Source organism: Plodia interpunctella, chromosome 5 (assembly GCF_027563975.2).
Source record: "Plodia interpunctella isolate USDA-ARS_2022_Savannah chromosome 5, ilPloInte3.2, whole genome shotgun sequence".
Classification (NCBI taxonomy): domain Eukaryota; kingdom Metazoa; phylum Arthropoda; class Insecta; order Lepidoptera; family Pyralidae; genus Plodia; species Plodia interpunctella.
This window is the reverse complement of record NC_071298.1, coordinates 6,384,979-6,406,969: the sequence shown is the minus strand read 5'-3', so window position 1 is coordinate 6,406,969 and position 21,991 is coordinate 6,384,979. Positions and strand designations below refer to the sequence as shown.

Below are 21,991 nucleotides of genomic sequence, written 5' to 3'. Positions count from 1 at the left end.
AAACTATGTATAAATTTTGTTGATAAAAATTTCAATTTTTACGCTTGTGGTATAAAATTATTACTTACCCATTTTCTACGGATACACGGGCTGCTGTGCAGTTTAGTGACAGTGTGCCAGCCACTGCATCTAGTTTGATAAGAAGTTTGATTGAGTGCGGTACTGATATCATGTTTACAATGGCTCATACAATGTATTTAATATGAAATTAGTATTCTACTGAAAAGTGTTATTAAATTACATTAATTGCTAATATTTGTGCCTGTATTATATTTATTTATAAGTATACAAATAAGTGCATTATAAATAAAATGTGATTAATGATGTTCTTCAATTATGAATCAAAAAATATTGGTTTATGCGGAACCCGGTACATTTTATATTTCTTGACAACTGTGTGGATAAGAGAGTTTGGATATGTGGAATCTCTTCGGATTTTGGCGCGATCGATTCCGCGCCAAGCAGTGAGGTTACAACATCCGCACACTGTGACGTTAGAGCCCACTCGCTTACAGGTTCACAAATGTCTACTGCTTCACCGGTGTAGTTACACGGAAACCAATGGCTTCAAGGCCCGTAACGATTATTATAATCAAAATAGTGAATATAACAAATCCTTAAATAGCCATGTAAGTGAAGGTACATTTGGAGTCACTTTAAGACCGTACTATTTAAAACAAACAAAATCTGAAAATACAACGAATAACAGTAGTTCTATAAACTCATATACTCAGAGGAGTGAAATATTCGACTATCCGATTAATGATGGAATTGAGAATCATCTATATCTTGCAACAACTCCAGTATATGATATGGCCCCAAAACTACAACAAAAATTAAAACAAATTGTTGTGAATAAGAAGAACAAACGTATTATCCATAAAATGAACAGAAAGCAAGTTTTGTTTGAGTCTAGTGAATCGTCAACACGAGCTCAACGTACAATTGGTTTTACCGGTACAGATAATGTAACAAAAAATCCTGTACCAGCACACACGTTAAAAGAAGACATAAATAAAATTAATCGAAAGAAATTATTATTCAAGGAATTTAAGCGCGGTTTAGATCAACTTGAGAGAAAATTTTACACGGTAAGTTTTACATTTGTCCTTGCTTAATTATCCGTGTTTTTTTTGCTTTTAAATGCAAAATCTAAAGTTTCTACATTCCACTATTCGGCTCTGCATGAGTATTTCTGCCAGTCAGCATCCCCCTATGCCGATCTAGGTCTATATCAATCAATATATATATATATACTGAGTGATTGACATACTGATAGACAACGTACAGCCGAAACTATGGGGGTAGGAAGCTGAAATTTGGCATGCAGGTACCTAGGTTTCCTGGGGAGTGTAGGTCGTGAGCATTAAGAGAGGATTTTTGGAAATTCTATCCCGAAGGGGGTGAAAGTAGTGAAAAGCTCTCATATGAAAGTTCTACACCGTTGAAGTCAGTGACTTGAAAATTTGGATTTTAGTTGTTTACAATAAATTAATGAATACGTGTTTCAGATTTTTCTGAAATTTAACCCTCAACCCCTTCAAAAGGCGGGTGAAAGATTGTATGGGACTTAACACAATTTTCTAGATAAAAACCTGAAAATTGGTAAACATACTCTTCATAATTTTTAAGTGAAAATATTAACTTGAAATGTTAGGTAAGATGAAAAAGAAGAAAATATAATAATGCATGAAAATTGCATCTCATATGACAATATGTAGGAAACGGTATGGGATATCCCTACATGGAAGGAAGTGGGATTGGATAAGCTGCGGGACAAACAGGGGGGAACAGGAAATTGAACTAAAGATGAGAAAAAATATGAATTTGAATCACATATGTTTACCACTCTTGCAGAATACGCGATAAAAGAATGACTGAGATTTTGCTAATATGAAATTCATGGGGCGAAGCCGCGGACAAAAGCTAGTGGGTATAACTATAACTACTGTATAAGTATTAGTGCCAAAGTGTCTCTCTTCTCACATCTTCCATTCCCCCTACCATGTAAATAATTTTTATTACATATTGTTTCAATAAATAGTGTGTATAGCATCTAATGTAGACTTGCGTATCAAACACAAAAAGTTATACTGTAGTATGATCACTGTGCCACAATAAACCTTTACAGTAACGGTGCTCCAGGTTCCCAAGATACAGGGTTTCCCTAGTTTGGGAGTCGATGTTTATATTTACTGTGTACATTTTTTGTCAAATAAACGCATTTTATTTTTTTACTAGCTTTTGCCCGCGGCTTCGCCCGCGTGAATAACAAAATCTTAGTATTTTTTTTATCGTGTACTCTGTAAGACTGGTAAACATATATGAAATTCAAATTCGCATTTATTCTCATCTTTAGTTCCATTTTCTCTTTCCCGCTGCATGTCTCGTCGCGCAAACTTGTCCAATCCCGTTTCCTGCTATGTAGTGTAAAGTAGATATCCCGTTTCCCACTACGTGTCTCCTTCCCATTTCCCGCTCCGGCGCGTGCCGTCTAATGAGACAAGTTTAATTTAAATTTATGGTTAATAAAAGACCGGGACGTAAAACTTCATGGAAAATGTTCCATGACGTTTTACGTCCCGGTCTTTTATTAACCATAAACTTAAAAACTTTTTTGTATTTACTAATACTATTATTTACTATAAAAAGTGAGTGTGCTAATTTTGAGCTTTTGAATAATTGTATTAAGTCCCATAAAATCTTTCACCCCCCTTTTGAAGAGGTTGAGGGATAATTTTCAGAAAAATCTGAAACACGTATTCATTACTTTGTTGTAAACAACCAAAATGCAAATTTTCAAGTCACTAACATCAACGGTGTAGAACTTTCATATTTACAGTTTTTCACCCCCTTCGGAGTAAAATTTCCAAAAATCCTCTCTTAGTGCTCACCTACACTCACCTGCATGCCAAATTTCAGCTTCCCACCCAGCAGTTTCGGGTGTACGTTGTCTGTCAGTCAGTCAGTCATTCATTCAGTAACGGAAGAGTTTTTATACTAATATAGTGATACATACTGCGCCCATCCTCTTCTGTTATCCTCTCTCACTACCCACAGGCTGGCTGGAAGAGATTGGTCCCCCATTAGACCATATCACAATTGTATTATTTTGTACTAAGATTGTTTTTATGGGCAATAAATATATTTTGTATTTTGTTTCGTAGCTTCGGAGATTACCCGCCTCAAACATACAAACTCACAAACGCTACCTTACCTTTACCTCTTTATAATATTAGTATGGATTTGTGAGAGAGACACCATAGCGTGATTTAGAGATTTAAAGTTTTAGTGGCGCCATCTAGTGATTTATTTCAGAAGTACAATTTTTGTCTGCGTATAACCATAGCGCGTTTTAAAATCATGAAATCACATCAATAAAATCTTGGTGGCGCCATCAATCATCTTTATGTTCAAAACTAAAATATAAGAAAATGAAATTGTAAATTGACAACTTCCAATTATATGAGATTCATCGATAAAAAAAATTGTTTATATTCTGTTTACACCTTTCTACAAAATTTTAAAGTAAATCGGCTCCGTGGATTGTTATTTTAATTTTCCTACGGGACCCTCCTCATTTTCCGAGATGAAATGTCTATAAGATGTTAACCCGGGATTCCGAGGAATTTTTGATTCATAATTAGTTTTTCAATTATCCTATGGGAACCTGACCATTTACCGGGATAAAATGTATCTAATTTTCCTACAGGACCCTCCTCATTTTCCGGGATGAAATGTCTAAGATTCTGAGGCATTTTTGATTCATAATTAATTTTTCAATTATCCTACGGGAACCTGACCATTTACCGGGATGTAATGTATCTAAGATGTTAACCCGGTATATAAGGCCTACATACCAAATTTCAAGCAAATCGGTCCAGTAGATTTTTAGTGATGCGCGTTCAGACTGACAGACAGACAAAAATTTCCAAAACTATATTTTCGTCATCTATATCAGTAACTAAGTATATTCCATGAAGAATTTAAAAAAATATCCAAAGTACAAATTTGGCCTTTCTTCAATTTTATTATATGTATTGATTTTATTAATAAAAGGCCGGTGCACGCCTAATGCGTAAGCGACACGTACGCATCACGATTATACCTATGGATGCGTTAAAATTCGATTCAATAGTGCTGCGTACGTGATGCATACGGATTCGGTCTGCACGGGCCTTAAATCTCATTTTTCCTGGAATAAAAAACATTACAGGTGACATTCACAAAGCTCACCAACGCGACTGCTGGCGAGAGCCGAGCTGAAAATGCGATCAGTTTCGTCCAGTCCGGGCTGTTCCTGCAACTCCTCCTGCTCGCCATCTCAGTTGAAAGGGCTCCCGATGTGAAGGCGAAAATTGACACTTGCATTGGATTACCAAAGAACCTATCAAACACAGTGAGCATCCTGTCATGGTTTTTAATTCAATCAATAACCTTGCATCCATATATATAGATAATGAATGGCCTGTAAAGTAGAAGATCTGTTACATATACTTACTAGCAGCCATTATGAAGTACTTATTTGATTTTACTTACTTAGCTATAATTTCAAGGCTCGGACTTATTCCTTGCAAGTTACAACTGTTACACACAAGCACAGTCAAGATAAAAGATTATCGAAAGTATAGGTAGGTACCTAAGTAAGTACCCAATACACTTGACTTACCTACCTACGTATCAAATTGATTAATGTCAGAAGAAATAATAATAACCGGCCAAGTGCATGTTGGGCATGGAGTTGTTCGAAGTTTTATTGTAAAATACAGTCGATACGGTCGACTATTACTCGTAAACTTATAAAGCTGACTTAGGTGTGATAGTTTTCCTTTTAATTTCGTTATAATGCCGTTATTATATGTATATGACAACGCTAATGCCGTAACGTTTGAATTTCTAACAATAACCATTTCGTTGGTAGAGGACACTTGACTCCAAAGAAAATGGGTACTTTAAAGCTTAATAATTTATGAACACTTCACTAAATTCAAAAACGCTCTTCCCACGCTTCTAGTAAGTACCTACTAATCGTTTTTGACTAGACTGTGAATGGACGGGTGGACGAAATATAAGGGTTCTTCATTGTCTGTAGAACTACAGAACTCTTAAAAATGTTACATTTTCATTTATTTATAGGTATGTTAAAAAAATTTAATATTAAAATAAAATTTAATGAAATGAAAAATGAAGGCATAAAAGGTTACGTTACTTGTCGTAAGTATATCGATTTTATTGTTATTACATTGTGATTCTTATTTAATGTTCAAAAATAATACAAGTACTTATACTAGAACTAGAATTTCAAGCGCCCCATCACTTGAATCGCGTTTTGGATCGCAGTTGAACCTCGATCATTCCGCTCCGAAAATTACTGCTGCATAGAGTTTCCTATTTTTACGCTTGTGGTAGACAGGTGAGGAGCGATTTTCTGTACCATGCTTAAAACCATAGAATAAAGTTTTACCTAATTAGTACTTATCGATTACTTCACAAATTAAAGTAATCGTAATTATTAAAACTTTACTAGGTACGCTACACGATATTGTCGCAATATTTATATTTAACATCGTTCACTTTCTTTTATCACTATTACAGGAAAGAATACAACTCATAGATGATGTAGTGTCGATGTTACCCAATTCCACATACGGCCTTATATTCCGCTGGTCTTCACGCTTGATCTTGGGGCCTGAGTATCACGTAAGCGAAGAATTCAAAAATGGCCCGGCAGCTGCTTTACGACTTCACGTGGATCAGTTTAATGGAACTGAGTCGCCCGAAATGCTTACTGTGTCTCTCAATCGAATGGTAAAATATGCCTATATTTTTTGGCAGCATACCTAAAATTAGCCATAGATTTATTTATAAACGATCCGATTTATATAAATAAAAATATTTAACAATGCACTCATGCAAATAGTGAAAATTTCGATAGACAAATATTACTCATCTGTATTACTTTAGTTTTAAATCCTGTATCTAACATTTTGGTATTTTTAGGTGGAAGAGGACTCCAAAGGCGCTATCCACAATACATTTGAGCCAGATGACGTATCAGGGACCATCACCGCTATCTTCTTTACTACAATTTACCTTCGTAGTCGCTGGCGTACGGCTCCGACGGTCCTCAACGGTTCTAGGCCCTTTAGGGATTTCTATGAAGACCGTGATAGGACTATCCGCATGATACGCATTAATGACATGATGCGGTACGCCAATCTTACTGAATGTGAGGCCGAAGTAAGTAAATAACACCGATGATGTTAAAATGAAGTTTATGAAATGTTTTAAATATCAAATCAACATAAGTACACAGCTTACGTCTAGATATGACAGTATTGTGACTATGGTAGATAGGTACTTTGAGAATATTTAATTTTCTATCAACAACAAAATAAAATTAGTTATCCGCGGGAATATAAGTTATGATCAATATCAAGTAAGCTAAAAGCCAAATGATAAACACTGCACTGTTGATAATACTACAAAATGATACCCAGTCGTTGACAGCACGTTGTGGTTCGTCGCTTGCATTGCCTTCGTCTTCCGCCAATTTGGTTTTCAAAGAATCACTTGGATCAAATTCGGTGAATACCATATATTTAGCTGGTCCTGTACCGACAAGATTAGCCACGTAAGTCACCCAACGTGGAGTCGGATCATTGCGCTTCATTAGTGCCATTAACATCAAGGTTAGCAAGATTGCAATCAATGTCAGCAACATTGAGTCTCTCACGAAGAGTAAAATTATTGGTGTTTCTGACCCATGTTTTGGTATATCGTATCCGATTTCGGTTAGAAATACAAAGTGGCCAAAAAGACTAAAACAAAGTAGTAATAATCTAACATTGTCCTTCACGCCCAATAAGAGCGAAGTCATAGTCAGCAGCACAATGACTATAGATGGAACAACTACAATTGCTGCTGGCCCAGCCGCTTCTCTCTTGAGTACAAACGTATATTTTAACATTGGGTATGTCTCATTAGGGCAGCAGGAATATTTCCCCGGTAATCGTTCGTTTGCTACATGCAGCAGTTTCCAGGCCGGTCCGTTTGTAAAATCATTTAAGACGACGGGAGCTTTAGGATAAAAAGTGTAATTTACTTGTTCACCTTTATGCATCCATGAGCCAAAGTACAATGTGCAATTTTGTTGATCATAGGGCCATCGTCTTAACGATGTGCTACAAATACCAGAATGTGCAATATGCGGTACACAAGTCACGTTACCTGCAAACCCCAAGGAACAAGTGGTAAAGAATTGATCTGACTGGTACATGGTCACGTCTGCATTGAATAACGCCATACGTGGTATCCATATTTCGTGACTTTCTACCTGGATTTCTTTAACACCTCCATAGTCGATCGGATTCCATGTCAAAAATTCGTCTATCCAGTTCATTGCTACCCAACTGTGAACAGTAAAAGTCTCTTCTAGATAGTCAAAACTTAGGTATTTGACGGCAAAACGAACTTTTACAGTGACTGCTTGTGTGTGATTTTTCACAGGTCGGTAATCAGTGTTGTAGTCAGCCAATATATCTTTGTGCAACTGGGCCTCCTGGTGTAGGGTCTGGTCGCGGTACATGTCTGCTCTGATGAAGGGGAGCAGGAAAATCCAGCAGACAGCACTCCTTGTTACACGCACCATCGTTATTTATCAACTGAACGTTAAAGCGTTTAGAGTAAACACGTATTATTGCGTTAACAGTGGTGTTACTCGATACTCATAATACCGCCCCCAAAGATAGCAAATGTTGTGTGTGCCATGTCATCTGTATTTGATACAGACCAAAAATTGCCTAATTTAAACCACAATCCAGTTTTCAATAGGGATACGGTTCAGTTACGATCGGCGATGAACGAAATTATTGGAAAAAAAATTGTGACGTTCTCTAATGGTTATGGACGGCATTGGTAATTCCGACAGAAATTTCTAACATAGGTCTAGAGGTCTATGTTATGGTTAATAATTATTCGAAGTTATTTTATATTTACTGTAATTATCGTTTTACCTCTGTGTACTCAATAAAATAATGTATTACGATCCCTAATTGTATTAAAATCTTAAACATGTTAGGTAGGTATTAGGTTCTTCAAATAAAGCATTTAAAATGTCATCATATTTTTTCGTGTAGAGGAAATTACGAACTATCTTGGGGACACTATGAAAATAAACAAAAATGGCGCGAAAAATACTTGAACTTGAAAACTTGATGTTACTGACGTATTCTTGACAATAATGCCTCACGCCCATAAATGTGGCCAGGCCAAACAAGATGGCGGCTAGATTAATATTGGCAACAAGGTAATATCGCTCAGATCTGTAGATTTTTTTAAAATTTCGGAATCAAAAAAAGTATAACATAATATTTGTGCTTTTGTATGGTAGAAACGTGGCGAGTGCGATCGAAGAATTAAAGATATGTGTTTCACGTAGATATGACAATGCTGTGCTGTATGCAGATAAACTGTATATAAATTTGAGGAAAGTCGCCTGCATTGTATTGTATATAGGACTATATATAAAAAGCCACTTGAGTTTGCCCTTCCTAGACATTTGTTCCCTACGTAATTTAACGTGAACTCAAGTGGCTTTTTAAAATATTGATTACAGGCTCTTGAAGTTTTCTATGGGAAGCCAGGTCTTAGTCTTCTCATTTTGGTGCCACAAGGATCTTCCCTGAGAAGACTGGCCGCGTACGTGGCAGAGGTCGGTCTGACAGTCATCACAGGGCGAATGCAGACGATGCGCGTTGCGGCGGATCTACCACTCTACACACTGCGAATGTCGCTGCTGCTGCCTAATAAACTTGAGGGTGTAAGGGCCAAATTTAATGCATACAACTTTTGATTTTTCTTGTCTTGCTAGCCTTGATTCGTTTATTAAATGAAAGTTTTTTTGGTCCTTGATTTCTATACTGACAAATAATTGTAGTACCTACTTACCTAACATTTGGGTTCAAGACGCTGGGTGATATGTGAAAATGCTCATCAGCACAATTTTTGAGTTGTCATTTCTATATTCCCTATAGTTTAGCTGTACCATCATGGGTCTACATCAGGTGTTCCAGATCTTCGATTTTTATATCTCAACAGAAGGCGTCCTTTCAATATTTCCTATAGTTTAGCCGTACCATCATTTTATTGTTCTCCATCTGGAGTTCCGGTTTTCAAAATAATTTATACCCTATATGTTGCCCCGGCTTAATGGTTATATAACAAAAAAGTTTCATTCAAATCCGTCCAGTAGTTCCGAAGATTAGCGGTACAAACAGACAGACATAATTTTTTTTTCGAACTCTTACTCTGTTGCTGTGACTCTATCGCCTAATTTTATTTTTATGTAAATTTATTCAATGTACAGGAATTTGTTTTCTACTGTTTTATCATATGTATTGATATGCAGAGCAATACATAATAACACAATTTTGGAAATTCTAACCCTAAAATCCATTTGTTATCAACAGAATTAATTTTGTTTAGAAGAATACATGCTACACGATTATTGCAAACGTTTCAGTTAGGATTGCCAGACCTGCTTTACAACGACAACACCACGGACAGAGATCTGAAAATGTCGCATGGATTGCAGAGACTGATGTTCTGGGCAGAAGCGGGACGGACCGCTTTCAAGGATGATGGTAAGTTTACACTGCACCACCTACCCAAAGAGTAAATTAAACCTTCGACTGATTATTGTTGTACCTACTTTCTAATTTATGTGACTTTTATGATGGCGTATTTTCTCAAATTAAATTGATCCATCAAATTACCTACTTAAGTAAGTGTGCTTCGTAAATTTATATTGTTTTGGATTTTCTTCCACATTTTAATCGTTCTTTCCTAGTTTTCTGTCTCTTGATACTCTTTGTCTCGATACTTTTGTAGCACTTAGTGTACCTTTGTAAAATTATAATTTAATTTTTGGGGTGGAAGTTCAGTTGCTAAGCACGAAGTTAATTTCTTCTAAATTACAAACCCATATTGATGCGAACTACGAGTAGGTAGGTATAGCTACCAGCATTTCCTATGTTCACTTCGGGGTTTAGCGGTAACATATACGTCCCAACTAATATTATAAATGCGAAAGTAACTTTGTTTGTTAATTGGTCCATTAGATACCTGATATACTTTTTATCCCGAAATTCCCATGGGAGCGAAGCCCCGGGTAGCAATTAGTTTCTAATATTAGATTTTGAAGAATCTACGTATCACATTATAATAATACTCCCATGTAGGTATGTATTTATTTTCTTTGTAATTAATAGTATTAATACCATTTGCGGAACTAAAGTAAATGCGTGTCCAACAAGCCATTACATTGAGCTATTTTTAATCCACGTGCCTACATCACGTGGTATTGTGTTAAGTAATTGATTGTACTTAGTATCAAGTTCTGATTACATTTGATTGATTCTACAACGGTTTAGGACATTTATTATCTTTGTTCTGTATTTTACCAGGAGGTAATAATTAATTTTCGATTACTTTAAGCAGATAGAAATCAAGACCAGATAGAATATTTATACCGTTAGCTAGCAACTAAGTAAAATAAAAAAATATAATCTTAATGAGCTGCTAGTGTGTTATAAATATAATAAAATAAATAAATAATAGGTACCTTTATTTTTGACGACCTCGGTGGCGCAGTGGTAAAGCTCTTGCCACTGAACCGAGAGGTCCTGGGTTCGATCCCCGGTCGGGTCATGATGGAAAATGTTTTTTTTTTCTGATTGATCCGGGTTTTGGATATTTATCTATATATGTATTTGTTATAAAATATAGTATCGTTGAGTTAGTATCCCATAACACAAGTCTCGAACTGTGTCTTGATAAAATGTGTCTCGATAAAATACGAACAATCTGTAACCAACCCTTCCAAGTAGGTACCCACCGTTAGTTCTGTAGATTTGTTATTATAAGCTTTTCCAGTAATCTACAGATATATGACTACTTAAGTCACCTGTATTTTATTCGAAAACTTAGTTTATTAAATTCGGCAATCGGTTAAAAAGTATAAAAAAGTTTTTATGATAATATTTATTAAATCTAAATAAAACTACTGGTATAAGCTGTGGTAAAACAAAAAGTAAAGATATTATTTAGGATCCATCCTCAAAACAAGTCCTTTCAATTCACACAAAAAATACTTTTTTATATCTTTTAAGATCAAAGGGCCTGTCAAGATCTAATTTCTGAATAAACATGTTAGTATTGGTAAGTTGGTAGGCATATTTAAAAAAGGTACAATAAGTATGATACAAAATATCACAACTCAGCTTGTGCCATGACACGGATGTTCAGTGATACCGAAGATGGCATTACCACAAAATTGAGAGATAAATACGCGAAACATAAAAACACGGAATTAGGTACACTAGGTAAATCATATTGTAATCTGACAAATAACATAAATCTGCTTTAAGTTACTTGTCAGTTAACAGTATCCAATGCTTGTTGATCAAGTGATTTTGTAATTTGTACCTATGTAAGATAGTGTTGCATAGGTATCATTGAGATACTTTGTCAGCTAGCGGTGAAAAAGACCCTAAGTGTTGGTTCTATTCGAACTAAGCTGCTCTTTTCTGATTTCAGGTATCGAGTGGGACGACTTACCTGACATGAAGATCGTCGTTGATAGGCCGTACTTGTTTTTCGTACGATGGCATGATATGACTTTAATGAATGGCAATTTTGTACTATGAATTTTAATTTCATTAGATTATCCATTTATCAGTATAGACTCAAAATGTTTTCATAACCTTACGTCCGTGTTTGATCAATATTCCCAGGTACGGAAATAATTAGTTATGTTATAAGTCTAATTTTATTATAGGTAGGTACTTACATTCCTAAAATCATAGCTAAATCTTCAATAAAGGATGCTTTTATGCTGATCAGAGCCCCGGGACGTCGTAGCCTTAGATTCGGGATCACGCGAAAATGAGAGAGGGAAGTATAAAGAAGATATCTTAGTATATTAAACTCTATACAAACCTACTCAAACAGATTTATACTGAAAAATGCCACACCAAGTTTTTTAGTAAATAAGGATTTTAATGAATAAAACCCGCGATGTGTTACTGTGTTTTATTTTATGGCTAGCAATTTGAATTAATAATCATAATTATTATCCTACAATAACTCGTGTAATGAGTATTAAATGAGTCCAATCTCATCGTTCATAGTTAAGGACACCAGCATCACTCTAATAGCTGTTGGCATGTCTAATTGTTGTTGGCATAGTCATTTTGACGTTTTAATATTATTAATTAATGTATTACTGCACATTTATCCCGCCAGAGTACAGCACTGTATGTTAGGTACACAAAAGCTTTTTTTATGACCACAGAAGACCAAATAATGCAGAACATAACCTAAAATAATGTTATTATTTTCAGAATAATCCATTAAATCCTTCCTTTTTTCATTGCGATTGCGTAGAAGGTATTTTTGGTCGTAAATCTGCAACAATATTGAAAATAGGCACTTTTTGCCTCCATTGGCAATATTTGTGTACCTTAGTTGTACCAGTAGCGCCATCTGCGCTAAACTTTGCGTAATATTTATGTTATTTTTCCTCTTTTAGTTTATTGGAAAGGTTGAATTTTTTCTGGTGTCGTTAATTATGAATTCGTAAAACCTTTAACTTGTTCATAAGATTACCTATAATAAATTAATCTTATTTTTAAAATGATAATCAAAATCTTAAACACGTCATATTGAGTTGAGTCTAGCGGTGTGCCAGAATAGGCAAGTCAATCAGTCAGTCAGTACAAGACCGAAATTTCTGACAACAGAGACTTCTGTTGGCACCTAAGGTCGGCACATAACTAGTTGAGCCTACTTAACAATGAATAGTTAGGTATATTTTCGGAATGTTTCCTATGAATTTATTTTTATGGACCATTTTTAATAGGCACAGAATGCTAAATGGTATGTACCTATACCCTATTAAAAGTAAAAAGCACATAAGATAAAATAATAAAGACTAGGTAGTTTGCTACCACAGAAAAGGTGTGTCTAATAATATTACAAAAGCATATTCTACAAGAATATATAAAGCCCCTTGAAAATACATTGAATATGAAGCATGCACAAATATCATCTATTTCATAGAATACTTATTTGAACCTTGAATTCCGATATTTCAAAAGGGCGAAAATAAGTATAACTTTGCGTATTTTTTTTTTAATTAATCGAACGTGTTATTCTGTACCGAAGCGCGAAAATAATTTATGTAGTCTATATCTATTGCCTCTCTGTAGTTGAAATAGAATTTAATATAAGGTGGTTTCAAATAATGTACGTACAGGGTGGCCAAATAACAGGTATACACTTTAGTTTTGTAATTTTATGACATGAAATATAATATATATCAAGTATTCCTTGTTAAATATAGTATTTAGGGCCGGCAGTTAAACATGGAAAATAATGTCGGACAAATGTCCACCACTAACACCACCGCAGATGGGAACCCTTTTCATCGCGTTATGTCATCTTTGGCCTGTTACCATAGACACGTCCCTTTAGATAGTCCCACAAAAAAGTCAGGAGGCGATCTTGGGGGCAAATCAATGTCACCGTTTCTCAAATATAATCGATCGAGAAACATTCTTTTTAATGTTTCGTAAACGTAAGAAATCATGGCTGAGAAACATAAGGGAGTGGACTGGAATCAACAGAGTGGAACACCTGTTTCGCCTGGTGATGGACAAGGAGAATTTTGCGGAACTGACGGCCAACCTCCATTAATGGAGAGGCACTACAAGAAAACGTTTTAATAATTAAAACAAGTATTTCCGTCGTAAAACGCTAACAAATTTGCCGTATCTACACAAAGTAATTTTCATGCACAACTCTCATATTTACCGCCAAAACAAAATGGCGGCAAGAAAAGTTGTATACATCAAAATTGGCCACCTTGTACATATAAATAAATTTGCGATTTCTGTGTCGCATAGATATTTCAGGCATATTTGAATAACCTTCCTCTAAATTTCCATGGAATCATATTATATTATGCATTAAGAAAAACAAACTATATTTAAATTTGTTTAGTTAAATAGAACCTACTAATAGAACATACTACTCTATATTTATATATGCGAAATTTAAAATTATTTTTTATTTTTACATATTGAGTATAAAACATTCTTCTAAAAATAAAATACGATGAAGCATATTTCGTCGTTTCGTTCGTCATGAAATTCTTCGTTGCTGAGCATAGCCTTGTCTAATTTATTTCCATTGGTTGATATTTCATGTACAATCGGACTTTAACAACAAAATATAATAACAGATATTATTGCCAATAAATTTAATTTTTGAACACAAAATAAACCTGATTTAGTATATTACAAGTAAAAAAATATATATAAATATAAAACTTAATTTACGTTTTGCAATTACATAAAGTGCTTGTTGGTGGTTTAATAGAAAAAATCAGTTCCATATTTTTCTTAAAAATTATGTTAGACTAGGATAGGTTGTGAATACTTCATGTGTATTTTGGAATACTGCTTCCTGAAAATAAGAAAAAAATATAATTAAGACTAACAAAATATTATTTGAATGTCTATTAGCGTCGGACGTTAGGATTGAGGAAAAATAAATTTATATCTACTAATGTTAGGCTTTGGACATTTCAATAAATAGAGTAAGAAACTTAGTTATGCAGATATTTATTAAATTTAAATTATGTAATCGAGTGTAATTACATTATTAACATTTTCAATCCTCATAACTTGACATGTCATTATAAATACTTGTTGACTAGTAACAGTAATAATACACGTAACAGCTGTTTCAGCTCACAGTCACTTTGCCTGATCTCCAATCGACCGGGTGTCTTACTTTATTACTTATCATTTCTAACATAATTCAACACATTTATCATTCAGGAGTATACATTGTATGCATTTCGTGTAAGTGAGCTGAACTGCTAACATCTAAGCTGAATTAACACGTTATTTTAAATGATTTTTATCAACTACTAGTACACATTTGAATCGAACTAACATTAGATATTAAAAAGTTAACAGTGTCATAATATTGAAATAAGTAGCATGCACAATATTGCAAGTATCTGTGTGTTTATTATTATTTTTTGAATATCCAGTCCATATTAATACATAATAACATTTCACTCACATCACATCTATATGATTACCTAATGTTTATATCATCTTAAAAAGCGAAGTTCTAAATAAACAGAAAAATATGAATACTGTCACGCGGTACAAGGGTATCAAAACGAGTGTGGGAGGCGCTTACCAAATCCCTTCAAATCATTCATAAACGACCCATAGCCACCCATCTTTAACTGCTGGAACGGGATGCCTTTGTAACACATTCAATACATGAGTTCCTTCACATTTCAACAAGTTTTAAGTTTAGAATATTACCACCAATTACACAGTGTGCGTAGTGCGACTTTGCTATGAACATCTCACCATCGAGTAGATTCGAAGTGAGACGCAGCTAACCAACCGTAATTTCATTGATTCGCTGTGTCTCACTTCGAATAGATTCGATAGTGAGAAGTGAAATGCAAACCCACACTTCGTTCTCAACTAACGTATCGTGACAAAAATAACAATGAGAATTATCATCGAATCGTTACAGTATGTCATTGGAGTTTTAGTGCACGTGCAATGAAATACATTAAACAATAAGCATGCACTTTATCGTCAAAGTGAATATTTACTTAATAAAAATTGGATCGAAATACATATAACAATTAACTACTAAGTTCTTTTTGTCAAAAATCCGATGAGGCACCATCATCATATTATCAGACTTATTCCAGAAATTCTCATTAGATAATTTTTGCTGAGGGTATTTTTGGAACTTTTTATCCAAGAACCCTCGTCATTCGCATCATCGACATGGGGTTTCTGAACTAAAAGTGTAAAAATCCTCTAAATCTTTTAAATCAAAACAGTTTATTTTAATTTAAAAAAAACCGTTGAGGCTAGTATGCAGTTCAAAAAATACGATCATCGCGACGTTGAGCTGGTCTATCCTGTGTCTTATTCTATTCACTCTAAAAGCGCCTACTAACCTTCTTATTTGTCGCGCAAATAGAAAAGTATATGCGTATATATACAAAAGATAGAAAGGTAGTAAAGAATTCCTCTTCTATTATTCAAGCAAGTGCATCTCTTTCTTGTAGCGACAGAATGCTAACTAAATTGAAAAGCTTTAGGTTGTAGCTTAACATAATGGCGCATGCTATGTATGACAGGTTGCGGCGGCGGTTACATAAATCGATGTTTAGGCGAAAAAAATATTTTCACAAGATGTCTTTTTTGAAACTCTTATCATTCATTGGTATTTTTGTCAATCATCTCTATAATTCTAAAAAAAAATCTGGAGGTATTGGCAATGCGTTCACGAAAAATGTTGTAGGACGTTTAGACAATGTAACACTATGTATATATAACTGCTGATGCTGCTAGCCAGGGTGTTTGCTATTCCCAATATGAGAGAAAGTTAATGTTCCATACAACCGTGCAGCAAATTTCTGCACAGGATTCAGTGTGCACGGGCCTTCAAAACCGCGCGGCGAATTATCGCAGTACGGACAGGGTTTTAGCGTAGTGCGTACGCGCGGGGATTCCATATTCAATTTCGAAAAGTAGTTTTCAGACTAGTTCCTTTTTGTAAACATAGTGCGGTGTCGGTTTTACATAAACATAACAATATAGGTAGTCTTCAGAGAACAATGTAATTTTTTTGAAGTGAAAACTTCTTTAGCGACGTTGTGCAATTTTTTTGATGGGTAAAAAATGTTAAACTCGCGTCAGGACACGTGACCCTGATCACATCGAAAATTCGTAAGATGTCAAAAATACACAACGTTAATATTCAAGTTTTCTTTCACTTCTGCCGGCACTCCCAGAGTGCAACCCGGTTTTTGTAAAATATCTTCTACAGATTGTATTTATAGTATAGCAATTTGACAATATTGACGGATTTGTTAGTCATACACGAATATTTTAGGAATAAAGACACAAAGTTAAACTTTACAAAATGATCTTTTATATTAACCTAAATACAATATGCGGCGATAAATATTGCTTATCCATAAAAAAAGTGACATTTAGCTAATATCGTTAGAAAAGCGCGAGTGTTATCTTTGTCTCACTCCAATACGACTGACACGTCTCCTGAGTAGTGTTCTCTTTCCAATGATGGAGATGTAACTGAAATGACAGGCTACATGACTTCTCGACATCTACAAATTTGAAACGTCATAAATCAAATAGAGAGATGTACGTAGAACATGTTCTAGGTCTAGGTAGTGAAATTATGACATTATAATTTAAAAATCCGTCAGTAATGACTTTCACAATGAACACCTTGCACTCTAAATACCGGGAACCACAATACATAATCTTATCTTATCATAAGTTCCATTTTGGTCATAGTCTAGTAATCATTTATGCTTAAAGAGAGGAGTAACTTGCTTCACCAGAATTAAATCTAAATAAGTGGACATTGTTAAATTCACTATTCATATAAATTAAACGTCATTAAGTCTATATACACACATGGCCTAGACATGCGGGGGCATAATTCTTCAGGAGTGTAAAATAATATTGGCATTTTATACTGCTATATATATAGATTATATACTCATTGACAAATTTATCCTGGTAAATGATATAAGTCACTTTTTACATACCTACAACTTTCTTAAACCAAAATATATAAACTGCAAGTATAAATAGCCTAGTCACTATTGCACATGCCTGGCAAGTCCTGGCACTTCTGGCCATGGGACAAAATGTATACCTTGTATAATATTACCTAGGCTATGATGACAATAGGTACCTCATGGGTGTTTGGGACAAATGGATTAAATGTGGCAAGATTTAGGGCACAAGTTTTAACCTTGTCTAAAATAGAAACATCCAACATCTACATGAGGAAGTGCCATTAACAACTTGTTAACATATAGCAGTAACATGCTTTACAGTATTAATTTATACCAATGATTACATTAGAACAACCTTTCCATAGTGATAATTAGCTCCTGCTGATAGGTATGATTCATATTGAATGGGCACAGACCTCATTTTAGTGGGTTTGATTAATTAAAAAATATTTTTCTAGTAAAACTGCCTGTTATTTACAAGCTTACCAATGGAATGGAATGTGCATCCCCTTAATTAAATTATTCATTATAAATACATAATGTACATTCAATTGCATTTCAAACTACCCTGGCCATGGCAGCAAGTTGGCCAATTGCAGGCAGTGGTTAATTTCAATAAATTTGGGTAGATTGATAGGCTGTTGACTATACACATGTATTATTTTATTGACATAATTTATATGAAAAACAAAATAACTGGCAAAATTACTAATTTGCCTTTCTTTATTTCCAGTTGTGAAATAAAATATAGGTAATTTTTAATTCACTGGAAATTTGTTAACAAAATAGTTTATCCTATGATTATAAAAATTTAAACAGAAATAATATATATATAAAAGAATGTCGCAGCCATTATCTTATCATATTACCACTAGAGAATAATGTCTATGAACATTATTTTTTTAGGGTTTGTGAGAAACAGTCAGTCAATTATACCCCATCGCAAAATGGTGACTGGCTAAATCAATGTGTTCTCTGCAACATGAAACCTATTTAATAAAACATAACATTGTCATATAAGTGAAAGTATGTAAGTGAAATTTGTCACTTATGGACAAATTTCACATGAAATCTTTCCGATAAAATTTAGATCTATAAGTCAATGTATTTAAATTAATAAGTGTGAAGTCAATATGAAATAAGCAAATCAAGATTAGATAGTTCTAAAGAATAAAGTCTGTTTTTATTATTAAAAACTATTTATAATTTAATCATGAATTTTAGTTTTTGTATATTCGGGGATTATTTATTTATTGAAATGTTGTTTTCCAATTATCTCATCCTAAGCTATTAATAATCCTCTATTGAATTTGTAGAAGTATTAATATGATTATAGATAAGTTAATACAATGATATCTTGGTGATTCAAGGCCAAGAGTGAACTCATAAAATAAATTGATCGTAGACTACACAAAAATAATATGCCAATCTTGAATAAAATTTTACTATAGCTGCATATTATTACACAAACCAGTTCATGAACCCTGCTGAATCAAATAAATGGAAGAATTGAAATCACCAAAACAATAGGCATTATATCAAAGTTTTGAATTGAATCAGATTAAATATTTGACATCAAGTTTAGTACCATTACTTATTGAGAAATTCCATAATTGACCCCACCTGTGTTGAGGCCTGTGTTCTCCGAGGCGCCGGCGCCTGAGGCAGGAGGTGCGGGCATGGCAATGGGCGGAGCCTGGTCTCCTTTGGGCCTTTGACCCTCACCGCCCGGCTGCACGGTAACCGCTTGCACTCCGTCAGAATCATCTCGCTCCAGCGTGTGGTAGTCTCCAGATTCTTCTGGCGGACGAGGCTTGCACTTCCCACAGCAGCAGTTACAGCAGCAGCACAAGCAACAACAGAAGTAACATCCGGTGAGAATACCACAAATCAAAAATACGGCTTTACACCATGTACTTGTAACTACGAAATAGGCATTGACGTTTTCTTCACCAAACTGTTCGGCTATGTATAATCCGAGCGATCCGTAATTATCATAAATATTTCTCTTGGTCGCGTCACTGAGTATTGTATGTGCACGATTTACTTCTTTAAACTTATCTGATGCTTCCGGATTGTTGGGATTTTTGTCTGGGTGGTATTTTAATGCCAATTTTCGATAGCTTTTCTTCACGTCTTCAGCAGTTGCAGTTTTGGGTACTTGAAGTATTTGGTACAAACTATCTCCTGCAGTGGAAAGTTTTCTTTTATCCATGTTTATGTTGTGCAATTATTTGAATATGTAATCGCCAACAACAATATAATTAAGGAAAATGCAATTCAATACGAAGATAGGTAATCCAGAAAGAATCACTCCTGTCCTGTCAAACTAGTCAAGGCGTAGAAAGAAAGAACCACAGACTACAAAGCTACAAAGCAAACCAACACACAGAGAAAATCTTCGTCGTTTCGTCAACAGTCGTCTATAATGTTATATCCGTAAAATTAGAACAGTCCTACAAATAAATAAACATTTTGTTGCTACGACAACAGTTGTTGCGATAAATATGTTTATTTCTGAGGTTTATTTAAATTTATTCATAGCAACAACTAGTAATGTAGACCATGAAGCTATGGTAAAACTGGAGCCAGAATCTCAATATTTTTTTAATGGAAGGTGCATATATTGCTATCCCTGTCATTTCACCTCCCTCAATGAGCGGCCTAACCTAATCTGCCATTTTATATGAGATTAGCCGGATTGGACCGGGAAGATATATAGAAAATGTATATCTCACAGAACTTTACTGACTGGTGTACTGTGGGCGAAGTGCAGTTTTGCATTTCACTTCTCACCATCGAATCGATTCGAAGTGAAACGCAGCGCCTCAGCGCCATCGCCATTGTGACATGACAACCACACTATTTTAACCCCCGATGCAAAAGGGGAATTATACTTACAACCGCTATTTATTGACCGCTAAATGTGTCTGTCTGTGTACGTGGCACCGTATCAATATCAATAAATATGCCGAACTTCGCAAGGAAGATGCGCCGAATAGGGGGTAATGCTGCACATTTATCTCGCCAGAGTACAGCATTGTGTCTTAGGTATACAAAAGTTTTGCCGCCTTTTGCTATGTCGATTAAAACGTTTATTTTACAGTACTTTATTAATCATTTCATTATATAAGCATTTCTTTGTGAAAACATACAACGATAAAAATTTTCGAAAACTATGGAATACGCCTCACGCTCTGAAATTTTCGAGCCAGTAAACGTTCGAAAAGAAGCTCGGAACACTTCACTCATGAAGACTTATTAAATTATGGACTTTATACAGGTAAGATCTTCAGTCAAAATCAAGTAAATATCAGTTTATGACCATAGTTGACCTATTTGGTCAACTAAGGTCATAAACTGATATTATAACATAACCTAAAATAGTTACCTAAACCTATTCAGAACATAACCTAAAATAGTGTTATTATTTTCAGGATAATCCACTAAACCCTTCCTTTTTCCTCTAAACTCGCACCACAATTGCGTATTTTTGGTCGTAAATCTACGACAATATTGAAAAGTGGCGCTTTTTGCCTCCATTGGCAATGTTTGTGTACCTTAGTTGTACCAGTAGTGCCATCTGCGCTGAGCTTTGCGTAATATGCCCCATTGCTGTGCAGATGGAACTTCTCGGACAGTCCTCTGTGTCGTGGGGATGTCCAAAGTATGCGGCACGTCGCTGATCTTTGCCCATTATAATCTATTGTAGGCGGCATATTCAGGATCCACGAAGCCGACAATAATAATAATAACTTTATTCACCAAAGAAAAAAGTACAATAATTGACAGAATCATTTTAGTAGTTAGATTTACAATTTATAAGTTGGACTGTGGACTCTGCAGGAAGCGATGCTTGTATCGCAACGTCGAACGTTTTACAATTTACATTACGATTTTTATATGTTCATCTTATCGAAATAAACACAATTTGAAGTAACAGAAGAAATACATTACTCAGCGACGCGTTTAGCACTAAAAGCTATACTTAAATACAATATTAATTACAATATTGCTTTAAAAATGATGTTGTAGTGGAGAAATATACAATGATACATTTTATTAGAAGATACGACCAGATAGATATACGTTTGAGAAAATACTAAACATACTCGTGATTTGGTTAATACAAAATATTTTTAAATGCTTAATAAATTAAACTAAACATTGTATTAACAAAGACTAGATGCAATGTAATCTAGATATTGTAATTAAGACTATACTAGACAACTATGAGATCCAGAGTTTCTTTTAATTGACAAACGATCATGTGACCAACCATAGTATAGATGAATGTATTATTTTTATGTGATTATTTGTATG

General features: G+C 34.7%; 3 protein-coding genes across 4 annotated transcripts; 1 reads left to right on the top strand and 2 right to left on the bottom strand.

The window, feature by feature from the left end:
* Positions 1 to 14,574, top strand: LOC128670226 (uncharacterized). Of its 2 annotated transcripts, XM_053745712.1 has the most exons (7): positions 1 to 1,091; positions 4,217 to 4,399; positions 5,596 to 5,808; positions 6,001 to 6,240; positions 8,618 to 8,821; positions 9,524 to 9,644; positions 11,599 to 14,574. In XM_053745712.1, exons 1-7 carry the CDS (start codon positions 321 to 323, stop codon positions 11,706 to 11,708), a joined length of 1,842 nt encoding a protein of 613 aa, XP_053601687.1. In that variant the 5' UTR covers positions 1 to 320; the 3' UTR covers positions 11,709 to 14,574. The 2 variants fall into 2 exon arrangements, with proteins under 2 accessions (XP_053601687.1, XP_064292049.1); XM_064435979.1 differs by lacking the exon at positions 8,618 to 8,821.
* On the bottom strand, positions 6,259 to 7,793 carry LOC128670228 (acetylcholine receptor subunit alpha-like). Its single transcript, XM_053745719.2, has one exon. It carries the CDS (start codon positions 7,649 to 7,651, stop codon positions 6,401 to 6,403), a length of 1,251 nt encoding a protein of 416 aa, XP_053601694.1. The 5' UTR covers positions 7,652 to 7,793; the 3' UTR covers positions 6,259 to 6,400.
* Csp (Cysteine string protein) lies at positions 14,309 to 20,028 on the bottom strand. Its single transcript, XM_053745720.1, has 2 exons — positions 19,292 to 20,028; positions 14,309 to 14,529 (listed from the first exon to the last, which is right to left on the bottom strand). Exons 1-2 carry the CDS (start codon positions 19,881 to 19,883, stop codon positions 14,504 to 14,506), a joined length of 618 nt encoding a protein of 205 aa, XP_053601695.1. The 5' UTR covers positions 19,884 to 20,028; the 3' UTR covers positions 14,309 to 14,503.
* Between the last annotated feature and the right edge of the window lie 1,963 nt (positions 20,029 to 21,991).